Below are 19,832 nucleotides of genomic sequence, written 5' to 3' on the forward strand. Positions count from 1 at the left end.
AAGAAGACAGAGAAAAGAAGGAGATGAAAAAAGACAAAAAGCAAAATAGGTTGTGATTCCTCTTCTCCATTATTTTGCAATGTTTAAACTTTTTTTTTCTTCGCTGCTTTCAGCTTCTTCTTTTTCTTCTTTTCGTTTCCTGAATAAAATATTGAATTCTGTGTCTCCCAAATTATCGCTTCAACTTTCAATTCACGTTTGAATGATTAATTTTTCTTTATTCAACAATAACTAATTCGTACAAAATATCTCTCATATATACAAACCTTCAAATGTCACTTGGACAATTCGATTATGTTTATAATCATATCATTCATATTTGCAAATACTAATAATAATTTTTGTCTCTCATTTTCGATTCTTTTTCCAAATATTTCTTTTTATATTGAATTGTTTCTTAAACTCAAAATTAACATTTATTATGGAATTGTTTTCTATTCCTTTTTTTGTTTCATTGGACTATAAACATTATAACCAGAATGCAGAATAAGTTTTGAACATCACATGGTTTTTTCATTAATGAAAAATTATGCCCCAAATATATTTTTCTGATTGATTTCCTTATGGTTTGATCAAAGAGAAAAAACATTTGCTTTTCTATTCTTTCTCAGCCGAGACCATTTACTTTCGGTGAACAATCTTATTTTCACACTTATTTTTATAAAACGAAGCAATTGATTTTGTGTTTGTTATTTTTTCATTTAACAAAGCTATCAATGATATTTTTATTTGCCTTTTATTTCGTTAAGTGACGAAAAATATCAAACAGTTTGAGAAATTATTGCTATAAATAGAATGAGTTCATATAATGCTGATGAGTGCACTGGGGCAATTCTGGAGATGTCCAGAAAAGAAAAGTTTTCTGGTTTGAAAACATTCATTTGAATTTTCTGATTATAATGATTATTGTTTTTTTTCAGAAATATTTTCTGAGCTTGAAAGATGTGACGGAAATGCGCAGAAGCAGAAAATCCAGGAAACGAATGAAATAGTTGATGGAATGAACCACGAAGAATTCAATTCAATTTTCACAAGAGAACTGTTCAACAAAATAGAAAAAATGATTGAAGAAAAGAAAATATCAATGGAAAATACAATTTTGCTGCTGAAGTGCATTATATATTACACGACATTGAAAAGAGTTGATGTTTCTGACTTTGAAAGATCTTCGTTGAACGAAAGATTTAAAAAGATGATTATTGAAGAAGAAAAGAAAAATGAAGGAAAAAATGAAAAGCTTCTGACTGATCTCTGTGAATGCTATTTTTTTCTCACTTACGACTTCACTTCGGAAATGCTTTCAATTTGCGTGCCTTGCCTTCTGAAAGTTGCATTGCACAAAGAGGAAAGCGAGAAGGATCAAAAGGATGTGGAAATGGCTTTATTGGCTTTGCGCGAAATAGGATTTTTTGTATGTGCACTTCTTTTTCATTTTTATTATGCTTGCTTTTTTCCCCTTTATTTCTGATTAGGAAATGAAACAAGAACTTTATTTGAAAGAAATTACGGAAATCATTGAACATCAACAGAAACACAGAAATCTCACAAAACTTGCTTATCAGTGTGCTTGGCTATTTTTGATTTTCAGGTTTTGGGATGACAATAGCTTGGAAGAAGTTATTGTGAATGAGCTGCATTTTGTCGGAGAAGCAGCAAGAGAACTGGAAGAGCTGACAAGAAATGTGAATTGGAAGAAGAAAGAAGAGGAAATGAACAAAGAAGAAGCGAAAGAAGAATTTGCATTGATGAGATGGGTCGAAACGTTGAGGATTTATTTCTTCTTATGCTCATTGTGTAACGAAGAAAATGTTGAGCTAATCAATAGCATTGTTCAGGTATATCGAGCAGCAAAAGGGAATAATGGAGTAATTAGCAATCAATGCATTTCCCCCTTGAGAAATGCAGCAGAATATGGAGTTGTGAAAGTCAAAGACTTGTTGAAAAGTGGTGCTATTGATGCTATTTTGGAGGAGATACATCAGCCAACGTTGGATGATAGAATGTTATTTGAATGCTTGCTATTCTTTTTGAATATTTCAGAAAGATTGAAAGAAAAGGAGGATGGAGAAACTACAGAAACAAAACGAAAAGAGTTGAAAAGAAAGATATTTGAAAAGATGGAAGAAGAAGGATATGAAGATACAATCGCATGCTTTCATAAAATATTTGGATTTCTCTATAACAAATTTTTTCGTGAACTATCGTTGAAAATTTCTGATTATTTTGTGAATATTTGAGAAAATGAAATTCAGAGATAATTTTGTTTTTTGAATTTTTCTTTTTCTTTTTCCATCATTTCACAGTTCAACGAACAATTGAGTTATATTGTGAAAAAGACTTTTTTTCACAACATTGAAATGAAACAAAGCAATAAAAAAGATAAAAAAGAAGAATAACAACAAAATCACATTAAAAGAGATAATTATTTTTGGATCAAAAAATTATTAAGCAGACTGTTTCAATCAGATTTTTCAGGCTTTTGAGTTGTGGAAAATTGAAGTTGTTGTGAAAACTTTCTTTCTCGCTATTTTCTTTTTTAAAATATTTTTTGTTGAAAACTCTTCAGATCACAAATACAACAAAAAGATTTGTAAATAGCATTAGTGTTGTAATTCTCCAAAACTTCTTTGAAGAATAATACATTTTGACCTTCCGCATTATCAACTAGGAATATCGACTTCTGATCTTTAATTATGTTTGAAATTCATTCGTGTGTTTGCAATGTATTTTTCTAATATAATTATAATAAAAATGATAATAATAAATACATGCCTCTTATAATTTCTTCTCCTCACAAAGTTTCTTCAAATTTCTTTCTCTTGTGCCTCTTCAAGCATCGACATTTCCCTTCGGCAAGCCCGTCTGCCCTGTCTCAGCTGTCTATCTTATAGCTTATATAATCTTTTTCGTTCTGCTTCCATTCCAATAACTTCAATATCAAAAAACCATTTCATTTGATTTGGAGGAAGTGGAAAGCGAAGAAGTCTAAGAAGGCGAAGAAGATTAAGAGGAAAATGATAATGACAGAGAAGTGGGCGGGGGAGGGGGGTATTTAATTTCATTTGTCGAGGAGGTGCATATGAAAACAATGACGGCGAAGAAGAAGATGATGAAAAACAAGACAAAAATGTTATGGAGATCTATACGAACGGATATAATATGTAAAAAGATATTACAAGCATAGCAATCTCGATGACGGAAGGCTGAAGATAAAGGAAAAGCGACTCAAATCCATTTTGCCTATCATTTGCCTCCAGCTGCCTGTATAACGCCTAACTGTCTGTTTTTCTCATATTTATGGTTCTTAAGCCAAGTAATCAAATCCAGTTCCATCGCTCCCCTCAGTCCATAAAATCAATGTCTTGCCCTTCTCATCCCAAGAAATGTACCTTGTTCTGCTCCAGCTGCCTCCAATGTCCTGTTTCAGTCACTTGCCCCAATCTCTCCAACAAAATATTTTTGAAAATGTCCCCACCATCTTCAAAAAGGTGTTCCCTATTCATAGAAATTGGCTGTTCTTCCTTTTGGCCTGGATATCTTCCAACCCCCTTGATTTCTGCTCCAACACAATTCATTTTTCATCGAATTTCTATCGATTGTGCATGTTGAGTCCAAAATAATTGCCATAAATATTTATGATAAAATACATTCATGCCCTAATAATATATTTGTAAAATAATGTTTGGCTCGCTTCCTCGCTGTTCTGCTCTGCATGGAATAAATTGTCCATTTTATATAAATCGTCAGTATCACCACTTTGGAGAGGATACGGATGGTAATGACTTCATGGTCAATAGAACTATAAAAATTACACACATTACATCTTTTTGTGTAATTTATGAAAGTGTTGTATTTCCTTGGCCATCAAATCTCCAAAAATCATCAAATGGTATTTCAAAATCAATGCATAACCACTATTGTCTGTAACCTCCACAAAAAATAATATTTCAAATTCTACAGATATTGTTCACTCATGGAATTCACATTCTGTGAATGGAAAATTTCGTTCTTTCAAATCGGATGATCATGGAATCCATTATAAATAAAGATAAGTTGTTTTTCATTGTTTCCACTCATTATCCTTTGTTAAAAATGTCAATAAAAGACAAACAAGTGTGGAAGAATATATTTTATAAATATTTTGAGTGTTTGTTTTTCATTAATTTCTTCAATCCAAACATATGCGAATTCAATTTGAATATCAAAATTTTGTTGTTTAATATTTTCAACATATTTTCAAAAAATCAGGAAACAGAATAATAGAAAAGTTCAATAGTCTGCATTCATTTTTGCATTTTAATTCTTATCTATTGAATTTCTTTCTTTGAAGAATTATATTCAAAACTGGAGCATTGCAGCGAAGATGAACAGAGAAAGAAAATTATTGAAATGAATGAAATGATTAATGAAATGGAAAGAGAAAAATTTAAATCCATTTTCATTGTTAAAATATTCAACAAAATATCAAAAATGATTGAAGAAAAGAAAATGTCAATGGAAAATGTAATTTTGTTTCTGAAGTATGTGGGATATTGCAGAATATTGAAAAGTTTGTTCAACCTACACTTTGATGAATCTTCACTGAGCAGAAGATTCAAACAGATGATTGCTGATGAAGATAAGAAAAAAGAAAGAAAGAACGAAAAGCTTTTGATTGATCTTTGCGAATGCTATCTTTTGCTGAACGGGTGTGCTTCTTCAGAGTTGATTTCAACTTGCGTGCCTTGCCTCCTGAAAGCTGCCTCAAAGAAAGAGGAAAATGAGGAGACTCAGAAAGAAGTGGAAATTGCTTTGCTGGCTTTGAGCAGGATCAACAGGTATTACGTATGAACGTTGTTATTTCATTTTTGATATTGATATTATTTTTCTTATTTCTAATTAGTTTTTTAGGCAAGAACTGTATTTGAATGACATGAAAGAAATCATCAAATATCATCAGGAACATCGCAACCTAACACAACTTGCCTATCAATCTGCTTGGCAATTTTTTGTAAACAGATTACTCAACGATAAAAGTAAGGAAATGGTAATTGCGAACGAGCTATGTTTTATCAGAGAGTCAAGAAGAGAATTGGAAGAATTGAGAAAAAATGTGGATTGGAAGAAGAAAGAAGAGGAAAGAGAAAAAGAAACAAAAGAAGAGCTTGCTTTATCAAGATGGTTTAATGTAATTGCAAATTTCTTATCATGGTTCAAATTGAGTAATGAAGAACTTACTGGACTCATCAGCAGCATTGTGAGTATGTTTAGAGCAGCAAAGGATAATTTCGGATATTCAATCAACTGGTGCATTCATTCGTTAAGAAAAGCAACTGATAACGGAGCAGCGAAAATTGATTTTTTGATGAAAGGAGGAGCAATTGATCTCATCTTGGAGGAGACTCAGAGACAAACATTGAATAACGATATTACACATGATTGCTTAATATTTTTAATTTATGTTTCACAGAAATTGAAAGAAGAGGAAGACGGAGAAGAGGAAGAAGGAGAAGAGGAAGATGAAGATGAAGGAGGAGAAGAAGAAGAAGAAGAAGAATAATAATAATAATAATAATAAAAAGAAGAAGAAAAAGAGGAAGAAGAGGAAGAAGAGGAAGAAGAAGAAAGAGAGAAAGAGGAAGAAGAAGAAGAATTCAAAGAAGTATTTGAGGCAGAAGAAGAAGAGAAAGAAAGAGATAAAGAAGATAAAAGAGAAGAGAAAGAAGAAGAAATATCGAAGCATTCCAAAAAAGGCGTATCAAAACATTCAACTTCGGAGAAAATAGTTAGACAAATGAATGAACCTCAGCATCATCATCAGCATCGGAGTAATAATTCTGCTTTATCTTCTTCTTCTTCCTCTTCCTCTTCCTCTTCCTCTTCCTCTTCCTCTTCCTCTTCCTCTTCCTCTTCCTCTTCTTCGACAACTTCATTGATTGCCTTATATAGCCATCGCAAAGTACAAATGAAGAAGAGGCTGATGCAGAACAAAAATGAACATTTTGCGAAGATGTTAAAGAGGACAAATGCATAATCACTCCAGAATGGAGAAGCTGGAAAAGGAAAAAATGGCTTCATTTCGTTCCTAATAGCAAGAGGCAATGAATGCGATTCATTGAATGGAATGCACTGAACCTCTTTCTACTCGTTAATAAACTTCCTCTTCATATTCTTCATTTTAACTTCCTCTCAATTTCTCCTTTTGTTCCAAATCCTTTTCTGTTTTATCCTTCTCTGCATTCGCCTGTTCTTGATTGAATTTACTTGATACTTTATTTGATGGCAATGGATGAGGAAAAAAAAGCTATTAGCTCTAAAGTGGATACAATAACTTTGAAATTGGTGGAATAGAATCTTAGCATATAGCTGAACAAGAGGAAATGGATGAAGATGAAAAAATAAGAGGAAAAAAAAGGAAGAATTGGAAAATGATAGAGAATTCCGTTTTGATAAAAGGAAATTGAATAAGTTGAAAGCATGTTTGCAGATTGAAGCTGTTGAATTTGATAAGCGTTGCCATATGAATCCATTTTATTCAGATAAGTGAAGATTCTGACAACATAAGGCTAATGCTTCGGAGACGAACAGGCGGAATATGCAGAGCAAAAAGAGAAAGAATAAATTACTGAAGCATCAGCTTCAAATACAGTCACAGCGATAAACTTATAATTCTCAGTTTATGAAGCGCTTCTGTTTTGTTGAAGCTCAAATGAGTTTAGAAATTCATTTCTTCTTCTTTTTTTTTTTGAGTTCATTGAACCATCGCCTTCTTCTTCCCATCCAGATATTCAACTTACCATCCTTTCAATCTTCTCTGGAGCTAATTTTCCGAATGACATTTTAATATCTTCTACTTCAATAATCTTATAAAAGATTTATCAATAGTTTTATTCCAACTTTCAGAGCAGTTTTTTTCCAGTGAAAATTCCGAAACTCAGTCGAAAACAGACTTGTCATATGGAAGTGAAATGAAGCATGCGAAATCGATCGAAGAAGCACACACAAAGGAAGCAAATGTGAAGAAGAAGGGGAATAAAGGAGAAGATAAAGAGAAAAGAAAGACAAAAAAGTGGAAGAAGAAGTTTTCATTTGAAAATTGAATCAAAGTTGGAAGTTCAATGAGAATTTAACAACCACTTTTCAATTGAGCAGTTTTGTAGCTTCAAAATCTGCTTCATCACAAACTTAATCATCAGATGCTTCAATTTTTAAAAAAATTCAATTGCATCTTCTGAAATTCTTCAATATTTCATTCATCAATCGGTTCCACCATTGTTTTCCTCTTTTCCAATTGTCACGCAGAGATAACATCGTTTTCAAGAGAATATTTCTCATATTTTCTAAAATTCATCACATTGCATCAATCATCCGTGTGAAAAGCATCATTCGTTGCTTTTCTTCCTTCTCATTCACATCTATCATCACTTTCAATGGAAGAGCATGAATCACAATCAGAATGTTGGTTTATTTGACTTCTGAATTAATCAGTTTTGCTTAATCTCTGCTCCGTGAACGAATTTGTGCTGTTTGAGGAATATTTAGCTGTTGAAGAATGATGAAAAATAAAAATGAAAGCCTTTGGACAGAAAACACAAACCAGTCAAGAGAATGTTATTTTTTTGTATTCATCGTTTCTTGTTTTCTTTATTTCTCTTGCTCATTGGGAATTGACTGAGGATATCATATTTTTGATGAACATTTTGCAAAGCAAGTTGGACTGAAATACAGAAAGAAAAAGCGAGAATGAGAAAATGTCTGCGATGAGAAGCTTCAATAAACACACAAACGACCAATAGAAGAACGCTATCTTTCCATTCAAATTCATCTTGCAAATCCTCAATTTTTTTAAAGGAGTTTTTATTTCTCTTTTTCAGTTCGATGAAATCTAAAGGAATGTGGAAAAAAAAGAAAGAAGTGAGAGAAACACAAAACTGCTGAAAAGAACAGAGGAGAAGATTTCAAAATTGATGAATGAACAAGTGAATATTGATTTTTAACATATTTTTTTTAAGTTGACAATTCGTTCAACAAAGATTCTTGATGAAAAGAAAAGAAAAGAATGAAATTTTTGATTTTTCTTTTTTTATTCTCCAAAAAAGCAAAAACATGATTTAAATGATCCATTTATTTATTTATTTATTTATTTATTTATTTATTTATTTATTTATTTTTTCATTTTGTGAAACGAATAAAAAAGAATAAAAAATTTCTGAGTTACAAAATCAAATAAAAAAAATGTGTTTCATTTTTTCAAATATTTATAAAATAATCATAAATATTCAAAGATAAACCATCATTATATCTTCTGTAAAGAAAAGAAACTACATCGTGAAAGCCAGCTATGACATCTTCGTATCCTTCTTCTTCCATCTTTTCAAATATCTTCCTTTTCAACTCTTTTCTTTTCGCTTCTTCCATTTTTTCTATCTTTTCCCTCTTCAACCGCATTGAAATATGAACAAAAAATATCAAGCCATGGTATGTTATTTCGTAATTCAATGTTGGTCGCTGCATCTCCTCCAAAACAGCATCAATAGCACCACTTTTCAACAAGTCTTCAACTGGTACAAATCCGTTACCCGCTGCATTTCTCAAGGAAGAAATGCACCAGTAGCTAATTTCTTTGAATTTATCCTTCACTGTTCGATATTCCTGAACAATGCTGCTGATGAGTTCGACAAATTCTTCATTCCACAATTTGCATGAGTCAAAAAAGGACTTTATTGTTTTCATCCATCCCGTGATTACAAGCACTTCATTCGCTTCTTCTTTGCTCATTTCTTCTTCTTTCATCTTCCAGTCAATGCATCTTGTCAGATCTTCCAATTCTCTTGCTGCTTCTCTCGCTAAATGCAGCTCATTCACAATAACTTCTTCCAAACTATTGTCAGCCAAACGTCGGTGAATCAAAAACTCCCAAGCAGACTGACAGGCAAGTCGTGTTAGATTCTGATATTCCTGATGATACAGAATTATCTCTTTGATTTCATTCAAATACAGTTCTTTTGGCACTGCCTAATAAAAATCGGAAAAAATCAATTACGTCAAAAATGAAATAGAAATAAACATACATTAAATACAATATTGCTCAAAGCCAGTAAAGCCATTTCTACTTCTTTTTGAATTTCCTCGTCTTCATCTTTCTTTAATGAAACTTTCAAAAGACAAGGTACACAAATTAAAATCAACTCCCATGGGAAGAAGAAGCTCAAAGAAACAAAGCATTCGCACAGATCAACAAGTAGATTTTTTTCACTTTCTTTATTTTTCTTTTCCTCTTCAATAATCACATTTTTTAATCTATACCTCAAAGAAGATTCTTCAATGCCATAAATAAACATTCTTCTCGAGGTTTTCAAATATCCAATGTGCTTCAGCAGCAAAATTGCATTCACCATTGACATTTTCTTTTCTTCAATCATTTTTTCTATTTTGTTGAATGTTTCTTTGCTGAAAATATCCTTAATTTCTTCTTTATTCATTCCATCAACTATTTCATTCATTTCTCCAATTTTCTGTTTCTGTTCATCTTCATTGCAATCTTCCAACCGTGAAAATTTCTCTAAAAAAATTGAAAAATCCAAAGAGTTTAAAACACTCGTTTATTTATTTAACCATTCATTTCTTATAAACTCTGGCAAACCGAGAAATATTTGTCTTTTTAAAGATAACTGTGAAATTGTAAGTTGAATTAAAAACAACAAATAAATCCATTTTCGAAATATTCGTTGAATAATCGCATCAAATGAATTGAAAATACAAAATCAAATATCTAACAACATAAAAGTCCATACGTTTTTAGGTGACTTCGATGTCTTTTGCATCAAAACAAGCAAAATTTTGAAACAAAATAATCTTGTTTTTGTGCAAATAAATAAGGGTGACCAACCTATAATTTTATAAGTGAAGATTTTTGATTGGTGATTGTCTGCGATAAGGACATGTTTGAGCTGCTTGGGTGAATGGCCAAGGATGCGCCCATGCGAGATATAGCAATGCAGAAGAACAATGATTTTGTTTACAGATGAAGGAGCGAGTAGCTGTTTTGCAATATTGCTTGCAAAAAGAGAATTGGTGGGGGAAATTGCATGGAATTTGAACTTGGTTATATATTGCAAAACATATGAGGTAACATCGGCTGCTATATTTTGAATGAAAAATAATTCTAGCAAGATGCAGAAAAGGCGAGGAGAATGTTTCTGAAAGATTGAATTGAACCACTTGTTCAATTTGTGGGAAATGTTGTGAACTTGGCATATCTATTGGGCAAGACTTGTTTTGTGTGATTTTTTGAGGGAAAGATGATTTTGTGGAAAAGGAAAGGAAATTGGGGGGTTGGACAATAGAGGAAACGAGTTGAGCGAGACACCCAACAGGCCTTTACAACTATCGCGTTTGCATTTCACATGAATCCTGCAGGAAAGCCATCAGCGAAGATTTGACGTTGAATTGAGCTTTGAAAAGGTGTTAATTTGGAGGATAACTGTTTTCATCTGATATAATGATTGGTTTCACAATGGATTTTCTGCTTTCGATGACGTATTATGCAAGTCTTTATTGTCCAGTTGTCTGCTTTTTTATGTGGCAGGAGGCAATTTTGGAGAACGAGAAATCCAGCTGGACTGATAATTACCAATCCATTAGAGATGGGAAAGTATTTCAAGACCAAAAAATGGTTTGACTTTTTTTATTTCATTCATTTTTCTTTAAAAGACTTCTTTGATAAATTCAGAATAACTATGAACCGAAATGTTGCTGAATGAAGCCTTTTTATCTTTTTTCAAAAGATTCAGAAGTTAATGAGATTAATCTTGTTTGCATCGCATTCAACGATTGCATTCATTTCTTCCGCAATCTGCCTTGCATGCATAGCATGACAATGCTTGACATGAGCTTGAAAGAGAAAAGCAGTTTGTTTGGCTCATTTGTTGAGGGTATTTGGCAGAAGCGACTTATTTGTCGGAGCAGATGGGCTGGCTGGGCATTCGCATTCAAAAAGCATCCAACTTTTTTTGTGATTTGTCATAACTCTTTGCCATTTCCAGAATGGTTTGATGGGAACAGCCAATTTTTTGCTTTAATGGCAGATTTGCAATACTGGTGAAATATGCAGAATTGAATGAAATGTGAAAGGAACTATGATATTTTAAACCAAAGTTGAAATTGGAATACTTCCAAAAAGAGGAGAGAAAAGGAGGGAAGATGAAGCGATGGACAAGAAAACAAGGGGAAAATGGTTGTGAACAAGAAAAGTGAATTTGAAGAAGACGAAGAAGAAAAGAGAAGAGAGAAAGAGGAAATAAGCTATTTTTAAAAGAAGAATATGATATTTTCTAATGAATGAAATGAAAGAAGGAAAGATGTTCCTCATTACGAGGAAAGAAAGTTCAGAGAAAGAACTTTGCTATTTTTTATTGGAGAAAGAGAGAGAAGAGAAAGAAAGGAAGAGAGAAGAAGAAGACTTCTTTGAAATCAGCTTTGAGAAAAGAAGGGGGAAAAAATATTTGAATTAATTATTCCGGCAAACTTCCAAAAAGATGAGCGGAAAGCTGGAATTTTCATGGAGAAAAATGAGTGAAGTGGATTAGAAGAAAAAGAAGAAGAAGATAAAAAGGCAAAAGAGGAGAAAATCAAGCAAAGAGGGATATTTCTCCGGATGATACTAATTCTCCGGAAGTGGTTCTCTTTCATAAACATGAGGAATTTTGAGGATATCAGCAGGAAAAGAGAAGAGTAATTTTAAAAGGAAGAAAAATAGGAAAGGAGTTATTTCTCATCAGATGATTTGTGCGAAGAGGTTTCAAATTTTTATAACAGGTTAAAGAGAGAAAGAGAAAAGATTACCCAATGAAATATAAATAAAGAAGGAAAAAGATGAATAGAAATGAGAGAAAGGAAGAAAAAAAAGGGAAAGTTGAAATGGAAAAATATAAGGAAAAAGAAAGTTATTTCTCCGTTTTCTCTCAATTTGCATAAAAGGTGGAGAGTATGATTACTCTTCCGCTTCTTTTTCTTCTTCTTCTTCTCCTCCTTCTCCTTCTTCTCCTTCTCCTTCTTCTTCTTCTCCTTCTTCTCTTTCTTCTTCATCTTCATCATCATCATCTTCTTCTTCTTCTTCTAAACCTTCTTCTTCAAATGCTTATCATCGCCTTCTTTATTACCTTCTTCTTAACCTTCTTCATCTGCTGATAGCGAAGCACTGATCGCATCAAGCATCATTATTATTATTATTATCGCGTCACTCACTCACTCCCTCCTTCGAAATGTCTCGAATAAAGCTTGCTCTTCAGATGTGCCAGCTTCAATCAACTTTCTTCCTCATTCAACGTGCAATTCATTCAAGAACTCTTTCATCGTCTGCTCTTATGCCATCTCCTTCTCTTGTCTCTCTCCATTCGCGCTCCTCTTCCATCCAGCCACCTCTGCCTCGTCCTCTCCAAAAGGGATCTTCAGTTTCAGTCACTTCCACAGCACCATCCCAATTGAGAATGGAGCTGATTCTTTTGCTGCTTCCTTGTTCTTGTTCATCTGCTGTTCTGATTGTCTTCATCCTCAAACACTCCTTCCTGTTCTCATCTTCATCCTCAAAGGCCGATGGAGGAAGAGGATATTTTGTGAACATCTTGCTCTTCACAGAAATATTGGAGGAAGATTCAATCAGCTGTGGAAGTCAAAGAGAAGAAAGAAGCATCTGAATCATCTGATGAGCAGTCAGAAGAAAAGGGAATGATAACAAGCCATATGCCAAGAGAATTCATAAGATTTGTGGAATCAGATTCCTCAAAAGAGGGGGAAGGCTGTCTTCCTCATCCTCAAAGGCATGAAGAGCCTCATTCACCACACGGAACATGGTCTGGATGGCAGAATGCTCTTCATTTGTTCGTTCTTTCAATCATCACAAATATTGATGGAAAGGAGAATATGCTGTCTTTTCATTGAAAATAGACAAATCGGATTCAATTTATTTTATGAATGGCATGCATTCAAACAGAAGAACAGTGAAAGAGCGTTTGAAGTGAAAGTATCAGATGATAGAGATTCCAAAATAATGGAAAGAATTAATAGAAAGAAAGAAAGAAAGAAAAAGGAAGAGCGATATCGATCTGAGGAACTAGGAATCTGCGCAGCTGTATGGAAAGGAAAGAAAAAAGGAATATTGCCAGAATCCGTCAAAGTGGGAACAAATTGGCAATGTGCTATGATATTTAATGGTTCGGATGGAATTTTGCCATTTTTCCGGGCAGTATCAGGATTGATGCGCCGTTCGTTAGTAAGCTCTTACAGCTGAATTTCTCTATTTTGTGCGCTGTTGAGGGAATCTTTCTGGAGACAGCTGCTTTATATTTGGCATGTTGCATGAGGACAGATATCGGAGAGGAAGGCATAAGTGATGAAAATATAGTTGGAGCGAAAAGGTTTGATCAAAGTGAATTTTGGAGGCCGCAGCAGAAGATGCAAACAAACAGGAGAAGAGAGTGAAGAAGACAGAGAAAAAGAGGCAACAAGTGAGAGAGAAAATGGAAAGAAGGTGGGGAAAAGAGTAAGGGTGATGCATGAGAATAAGGAATGAAAAAGGAGGGAGAGAAAGAGGAAAGGTGGAATGGAATGAATAGAAAATGCCATTTCAGGAAGGAGACTGATGTTGGAGCAGCTGACACGATTTGGCAGAAAAGCGAAGAAGAGGAAAGAGGGAAAGGGAAAAAGGAATGAAGCAGAAAAAGGATCAGCAATCAACAGGGGTCTTTATTTGCTAAAAGGAGAATGAAGTGAGGAGCAGAGGGAAGCTCTGTTTCAAAGAGAGCATCACTCAGAAATCCATCTTGTCTTCCATTCCTTCCTCCACCTCATTTCAGCTGCTTTCTTGTAATTTTTTTTTTTCATTTCCTGAAGAAACTGCTTTTGCAGCATCAAACTTGGGGGATGAGCTTCCTCTTTGAAATAAAATAAAAAAAAGATTTGTTTTGTTTTTTATGTTTTTATTCTTGTTCATCGGCACACATTCCTGTGCTCCAAACAAAGTGAGCTGCGAAACAAAGCATCCAAGTCATTTCACTTTGATTGATGTGCCAGTCAAATAATTGAAAAATGAAAAAAAAAAAAAAAAAAAAATAAGTTAAATATATCCAATCCGGCAGAGGAAGGAGGACTTTGCGACTTTCCTGCTGATGCAAAGTGCTTTCTCCTGAGCAACTCAAAAGCGAATAGTGAAAATCAAAAAACAACGGAATAAATGAACAAATGAACAAAAATAAAAATATAAATATAAATATAAGCAATGACAAAAGTTATAACTACAAAAAATAAAATCATCATTGGAAAGATCGAGTTAAACTACCCTTCAAAATACACAAATCAAAAATACAATAAAACGTCTAATAATCTTTAACCATCACAAATATCAAATATCAAAAGCCTTTCTCTCCTCTTCCCCTTCTTCTCCTCCACCCTCAAACTCATCCCAAGGCTTTTTTTTGTAAATAGTGAATGGTGAGTGATGTATAGTGAATAGTGAATAGTGAACAGAGAATAGTGAGCATATACAATTAAAGCACATATATACATACGAATATGTATTTTCTTTCACCATCAGCAACTATATTGTGAACGGTTAATTATACAAAGTACAAAATACAAAATGCAAAATGCAAAATGCAAAATGCTAAATGCAAAATGCACAATGCAAAATGCAAAAATAAAAATATCAATAAAAATTTAAGAATATTACCCCTCTCCTCCTTTTTCCTTTTTTCCCTTTCTTTTTTTCTTCTTCATTTCCTCCTCTCCTCCTCTCCTCCTCTCCTCCTTTTTTCCATTTCTTCTTTCTCCCCTCCCCTCCTTCTCCGCTTCTCTGATGCCATCTCTCTTACATATTGCTACTCATCTCCTGTTCCTTGTCTCTTCCAACACCATCCGAGTTGTGCTTCGATCTTCTCTTCTTCACAACCACCACCACCACCACAATCACTATCACAACCACTGCTATCACAAACACAATCGGCACCACAACCGCCACAGCAATCACTCCTGTGTTTGTCTTCCGTTCGTCTTTCTTCTCTGGTTCAGGTTCTGGCACTGGTTCAGGCTCTGGCTCCTTCTTTTCCTTCAGATACTTCTCATACACATCCACTGGCTCAGCATTCTCATCTGCTGCTCCAACAACCCACCCTGCTTTCCCTTCATCGTAGCTCTTTGCAAACTCAAATGCATTATCCTGCTTGCTGAATGAGTCAAAATCTGGAGCCACAATGCACAACGACGCTCCTGATGTTCCTTTCCCGCTGTTCGTCCCATCAATCTCCAGTTTGTTCTCTCCTGGAAGCTCAAGATTCCCACTCACATGCTCCATCTCAATATATATCGCTCCCGACTTTCCATTTTCTGCCTTGCACTCCTTGAATGTGCATGCCTTTTTCCTTCCCATCTTCACCTTCGAATTCTCCTCTCCCAGCGATATCTCCACCCCTGCTGCATTCCCACTCTTCGACTTCACCTCTTCCATCTTCAGCCCTTCAACAACCACAATCGTCCCTTTTGTCTCTTCTGTCCCTTCTGTCCCTTCATTCTTTTTGTTCTCTTTTCCCTCTCCTTTAATTCCATTCTTGATGCTCATTGCTGCTCCCTCTTCCACTTCCACCTTCTTCACTTCCACATCCTCAATCACAACTTTCTTTGCTCCTTCAACCAAAAATGGTATCACTGAAAATTTCACTTCGTCATCCGAAGTGCATTCAACCTGATTCATTGTCAATGAACCTGCACTCACTTTCACAAGATGAATTCCAATTTCTCCCTCTGTCGGTCGAGCAAACTCACAGTTGTCAATTGAAAGTGATGTTGACTCTGCAGCCGCGTGTATAAGCGCTGATGGATCTATGTTTGCCTTCAATCCTTCTGTTTCTTCACTTAATGTTGTTGGGAAGTCAAATATCAAGTATCTAAATGAAACTTCTTTCTTGCATGTGAAAAGATCATTATTTGATTTCGCATCGCAACCAATCTTAACTTTTTCATTTGCATCCGCTGAACTTCCAACTCCCTCGATCATAATAGGCGATTCTTTCTCAAACGTAATTGCTTTGACCTCCAATGCATTGCTATCTTTGATAACTTTTATTTGAAATCCTCCTGAATTTGTTCCCTCTTTCAACAAATTGTATGCTTCGCTTATCGAGCCAGCTGGTTTTCCATATTCCGTCCCCAAACCATTTCCTCCTTTTTTTGCATACGCAATGTCGTATAAATCAATAAACTTCGTCACAAAGTCAACATCACTGTTACCATCTTTTTTCGCAGCAATAAACCATTTGTTTGATTCTATTTTGTAATCTGCTGCAAAACTTTTCTTCATCGCTGCTGCGATCTCCTCATGAAGTCCAACTGGTACATCCAGATACAACCCAGTATTCTTGATTGAATTCGAAGTTTCTTCTGCTTCTCCCGCTGTGCATTTAGAAAATACCAAATTTTCTTTTGTTGATGGCCAACTTAATTTGGAAGCTGTAATTTTGTCCATTTTCAGATAGATTCCTCCTGATTTTCCATTTTCGCAAGTGCAATTTTCAAACTTTGTTTCACCTTTATCCACAATAGTGAATGAACTTTCAGCATTTTCGCTTTCAACATAAAGTGCTCCACTTGTAGCTGTTGCTGTTTCTATATCGCCAGAAACACATTCTGTAAATGTGCAGCTGTCCAACGAAACCTCAATTTTGTTTGTACTTGTGATTTTCATTACGGCACTTGAACTTGATGCAATCTTCTTTAAATTTAATGATGTCAATGAAACTTTTGAAGCAGTTCCCTCAACCAAAAACGGTGTTGCTGCGAATGAAATTGCACTTTCGCCTCCCTCGCATTTGACTCCTGTCATCGTCAATGAGCCTGCACTCACTTTCACAAGATGAATTCCAACTGTTTCTTCATCGGCATTTGATAGCATCACAGTTGGAGGAGCAACTGCTGTTGTCCGAACAAATCTGCAGTTCACAATGCTCAATTCTGCGCCTTCACCTTCAGTAGTTATCAATGCAAATGGTCCTGTTGCTGTCTCTGGATTGTCATCATTCTGAACTTGTTCTGGTTCAGTAGGCTGAGAAGTTTGATCCAACGAAATTGGGAAATTGAATGCCAGACTCCTGAACTCAACTTTCTTCTTGCATGTGAATAAGTCGCTTCCTGTTTTAGCATCGCAATCAATCTCCACTTCTGTCTCAATCACTTTGGCTTCTCCATTTTCTTCATCATTTTCACCCAGTCTAACTCCCATAATCGTTATTCCTGATGCTTTGTCAAATGTAATTGCTTCAGCTTTAAGAGCATCAGTTTCAGTTTCAGCTTTGATAACTTTTATTGTGAGCCCACCTTCATTTGTTCCTGCAAGCAATTCATACGCTCCTTGTAAACTTCCAATAGGCCCATCTTGAGAAACTCCTTCTCCTGTCCCTTCCCTCTTCACAAATACCTCTGTCGGTTGATCAAAATATTTTAACGTGAAGTCAACATCTTTGCCCTCACTTTCATTAGCAGCTACAAACCATCTATTATCATTAAGTGTGTAATCTGCCGCAAAACTGCTTTTCATCGCTTCAGCAATGGTTTTATGAAGTTCGGCATTCACTTCTAGATACAATCCGGTGTGTCTACTTGAGGTTGCTGTGCACTCGGAAAATGTCAAGTTGGTTCCTTTTGTCGGCCAACTTAATTTGGAAGCTTCTGTTATTCCCGTCATTTTCAGATAGATTCCTCCTGATTTTCCATTTTCGCAAGTGCAATTTTCAAACTTTGTTTCACCATTATCTCCAATAGTGAATGAACTTTCAGCATTTTCGCTCTCAACATAAAGCGCTCCACTTGTTTCATCGTTTGAATTGCATTCTGTGAATGTGCAGCCATCCAATGTCACTGAAATAGCTGTGTCTTTTTTACCGACAATTTTCACCACAGCGCTTGTGGTTGAGGTAATCTTGCTCAATGTCAATAATGTCAATGAAACTTTTGATGCTTCTTCGAACAAAAATGGCGTTACTGTGAATGAAACCGCATTGCCTTCGTCCGTACACTCAACTTCTTTCATTGTCAATGAACCAGCGCTCACTTTCATAAGATGGATTCCAATATTACCCTCAGAGCCAGGTCGCTTAAACACGCAGGTCTCTATTGTTAATGATTCTGATCCTGATCCTGCTTCATCTCCTGATTCTGGCTCTTCTTCATTTTCTGTTCCTGCAACAGCGTGAATCAGCGCGAATGGGCCCACATTTATATTAGATTCATCTGCATCTTGTTCTGGTGTTGCTGTGATATCAAAAATTAAATATTTGAACGAAACTTTATTCTTGCACGTGAATAAATCGCTTCCTGTTATTGCATCGCAATCAATCTCAACTTTCCCATTTGTTCCTTCTGCCTCTGTAATACCTTCAATCGTGATTCCAGACGTTTTATCAAATGAAATTGCATCTGGTTTCAGAGCTGCGGTTCCTTCATCTGCTTTAATAACTTTTATTGTGAGTTCACCTTCTTCTGCTTCAGCAAGCAACTCATACGCTTCTGATAAAGAATTCTTCGGATTATCAAATGAGGTTCCATTTCCATCAGTTGTCCCGCTTTTGACATATACAGTTGTCTCCGTATTCGCTAGATCAGTTGCTTGAGAAAAAACAGAAAATGCAACAAATATCGCTGAAATAATTCCTGTCATCAAAACCGATTTATCACTCTTTAAAAAAGTAATATGATCAATTTACGTATACAATTTATTATGAATGGTTCACATTAAGGTTCAAAATTTTCGTAATCAATATGAATACAATTTCAGACTGCAAATGCATCAAGGTATGCCAATACAGTGTCCGGAGGAGAACGGAATAACTCGGAATAATCGTGTTCCATAAAAAAGTATTGCAAGAAATGTTTTATCGGCTGGGGGACTGATGCTGCATTTTCGCAAGCTAATTTAGGGCAAGCACGCAAATGGAGTGTATTTTATTGCTGATGGGCGGAGGGATAATTTTTTGGAGAATGAAATGTTCTCGAAGGAGGAGATGAAAAATCAATATTTTTGTGGTATCTTTTTTGATGGATTTTTGTGTGGAATTTTCTGGATGTGGCTGCTTGCCTGTACCAGTGGAGCTTGAGGAATGTGTTGTTTCTTTCTCGGGAGCTTTCAGAAGGTGTGTTTTGAGTTGTTTGGGTTTGACATATTTTTTTTTTGAATTATTTTATTTTTCAGAGGAAATCGTAGAAGTTTATTTTTTTGCTTATATGGCCATTTCTGAGAGTGACAAAGCCCGGAGCAGAAGATGGCTGGAAATGGCAGGTGGAATGGAAGAGAAGGGCTTGAATGGATTATTCTCAATTGTTTGTGGTGGTTCTGTGGCTGCTGCTTCTGCTGCTGAAAAAGCCGGCGGTCGTTGGGAAAGATCCTTTTATAGTCCTGTTGCAGCAGGAGCATTTTTTGCCGAGATGCTGAAAGAAATTATCTTATTGGTGCTGGATTTGAAGCAAATTTGGGAAGAAGATTGGCTCGAAAAAGCCTTTAAAACGAAAGAGGAAAGGCTGAACAGACCCTTTGTTTGTTGACTGAACGATGCGAATGCTATGTGTCATCAGATGCAAATTTGCACATTCCATCAGCAGAAGAACTGTTATTTTGAGTATTTCGATATTTGAGAATTGCTTGGAAGAAAGAGGAGAATGAGGAAACTCAAATGGAAACAGAAATGTCTTTTCTGTGCTTGAGTGAAACAAAAAGAATAACGGTATGAACTTGTTTCTTTTTTGAATTTTTGATTTTGAAAATTATCTTTATTTTAATCAGGATTAAGTCAAAAGAAGTTGGTAAAAAGGATGTT

General features: G+C 35.1%; 5 protein-coding genes across 5 annotated transcripts; 3 read left to right on the forward strand and 2 right to left on the reverse strand.

Moving 5' to 3' along the window:
- Nucleotides 1-574: 574 nt before the first annotated feature.
- MONOS_18161 (uncharacterized protein) lies at nt 575-2,335 on the forward strand. The gene is made up of 4 exons (XM_067871153.1): nt 575-684; nt 750-865; nt 921-1,411; nt 1,473-2,335. The coding sequence occupies exons 2-4, from the start codon at nt 796-798 to the stop codon at nt 2,235-2,237; spliced, it is 1,326 nt and encodes a 441-aa protein (XP_067720871.1). The 5' UTR covers nt 575-684; nt 750-795; the 3' UTR covers nt 2,238-2,335.
- A 2,267-nt stretch (nt 2,336-4,602) lies between these two features.
- On the forward strand, nt 4,603-5,560 carry MONOS_13220 (uncharacterized protein; the record flags this gene model as incomplete). Its single annotated transcript, XM_067865905.1, has 2 exons — nt 4,603-4,817; nt 4,999-5,560. The coding sequence occupies 2 exons, from the start codon at nt 4,603-4,605 to the stop codon at nt 5,537-5,539; spliced, it is 756 nt and encodes a 251-aa protein (XP_067720872.1). The 3' UTR covers nt 5,540-5,560.
- A 6,501-nt stretch (nt 5,561-12,061) lies between these two features.
- MONOS_13219 (uncharacterized protein) lies at nt 12,062-12,601 on the reverse strand (the record flags this gene model as incomplete). Its single annotated transcript, XM_067865903.1, has 1 exon — nt 12,062-12,601. The coding sequence occupies one exon, from the start codon at nt 12,599-12,601 to the stop codon at nt 12,314-12,316; it is 288 nt and encodes a 95-aa protein (XP_067720873.1). The 3' UTR covers nt 12,062-12,313.
- A 1,333-nt stretch (nt 12,602-13,934) lies between these two features.
- MONOS_15678 (uncharacterized protein) lies at nt 13,935-18,755 on the reverse strand. Its single transcript, XM_067868570.1, has one exon. The coding sequence runs from the start codon at nt 18,677-18,679 to the stop codon at nt 14,843-14,845; it is 3,837 nt and encodes a 1,278-aa protein (XP_067720874.1). The 5' UTR covers nt 18,680-18,755; the 3' UTR covers nt 13,935-14,842.
- Nucleotides 18,756-19,242: 487 nt separating this feature from the next.
- On the forward strand, nt 19,243-19,560 carry MONOS_15677 (uncharacterized protein; the record flags this gene model as incomplete). Its single annotated transcript, XM_067868569.1, has 1 exon — nt 19,243-19,560. The coding sequence occupies one exon, from the start codon at nt 19,243-19,245 to the stop codon at nt 19,558-19,560; it is 318 nt and encodes a 105-aa protein (XP_067720875.1).
- Nucleotides 19,561-19,832: the final 272 nt, after the last annotated feature.

This window comes from Monocercomonoides exilis, assembly GCF_001643675.1.
Source record: "Monocercomonoides exilis strain PA203 chromosome Unknown scaffold50-658552, whole genome shotgun sequence".
Taxonomy (NCBI): Eukaryota; Preaxostyla; order Oxymonadida; family Polymastigidae; genus Monocercomonoides; species Monocercomonoides exilis.

Coding starts and splice junctions, on each gene's coding strand:
- MONOS_18161 (XM_067871153.1), top strand. CDS start 796: ATGAGTTCATATAATGCTGATGAGTGCACTGGGGCAATTCTGGAGATG. Junction 866..920: donor CAGAAAAGAAAAGTTTTCTG/GTTTGAAAACAT, acceptor GTTTTTTTTCAG/AAATATTTTCTGAGCTTGAA. Junction 1,412..1,472: donor TGCGCGAAATAGGATTTTTT/GTATGTGCACTT, acceptor ATTTCTGATTAG/GAAATGAAACAAGAACTTTA.
- MONOS_15678 (XM_067868570.1), bottom strand. CDS start 18,679: ATGACAGGAATTATTTCAGCGATATTTGTTGCATTTTCTGTTTTTTCT.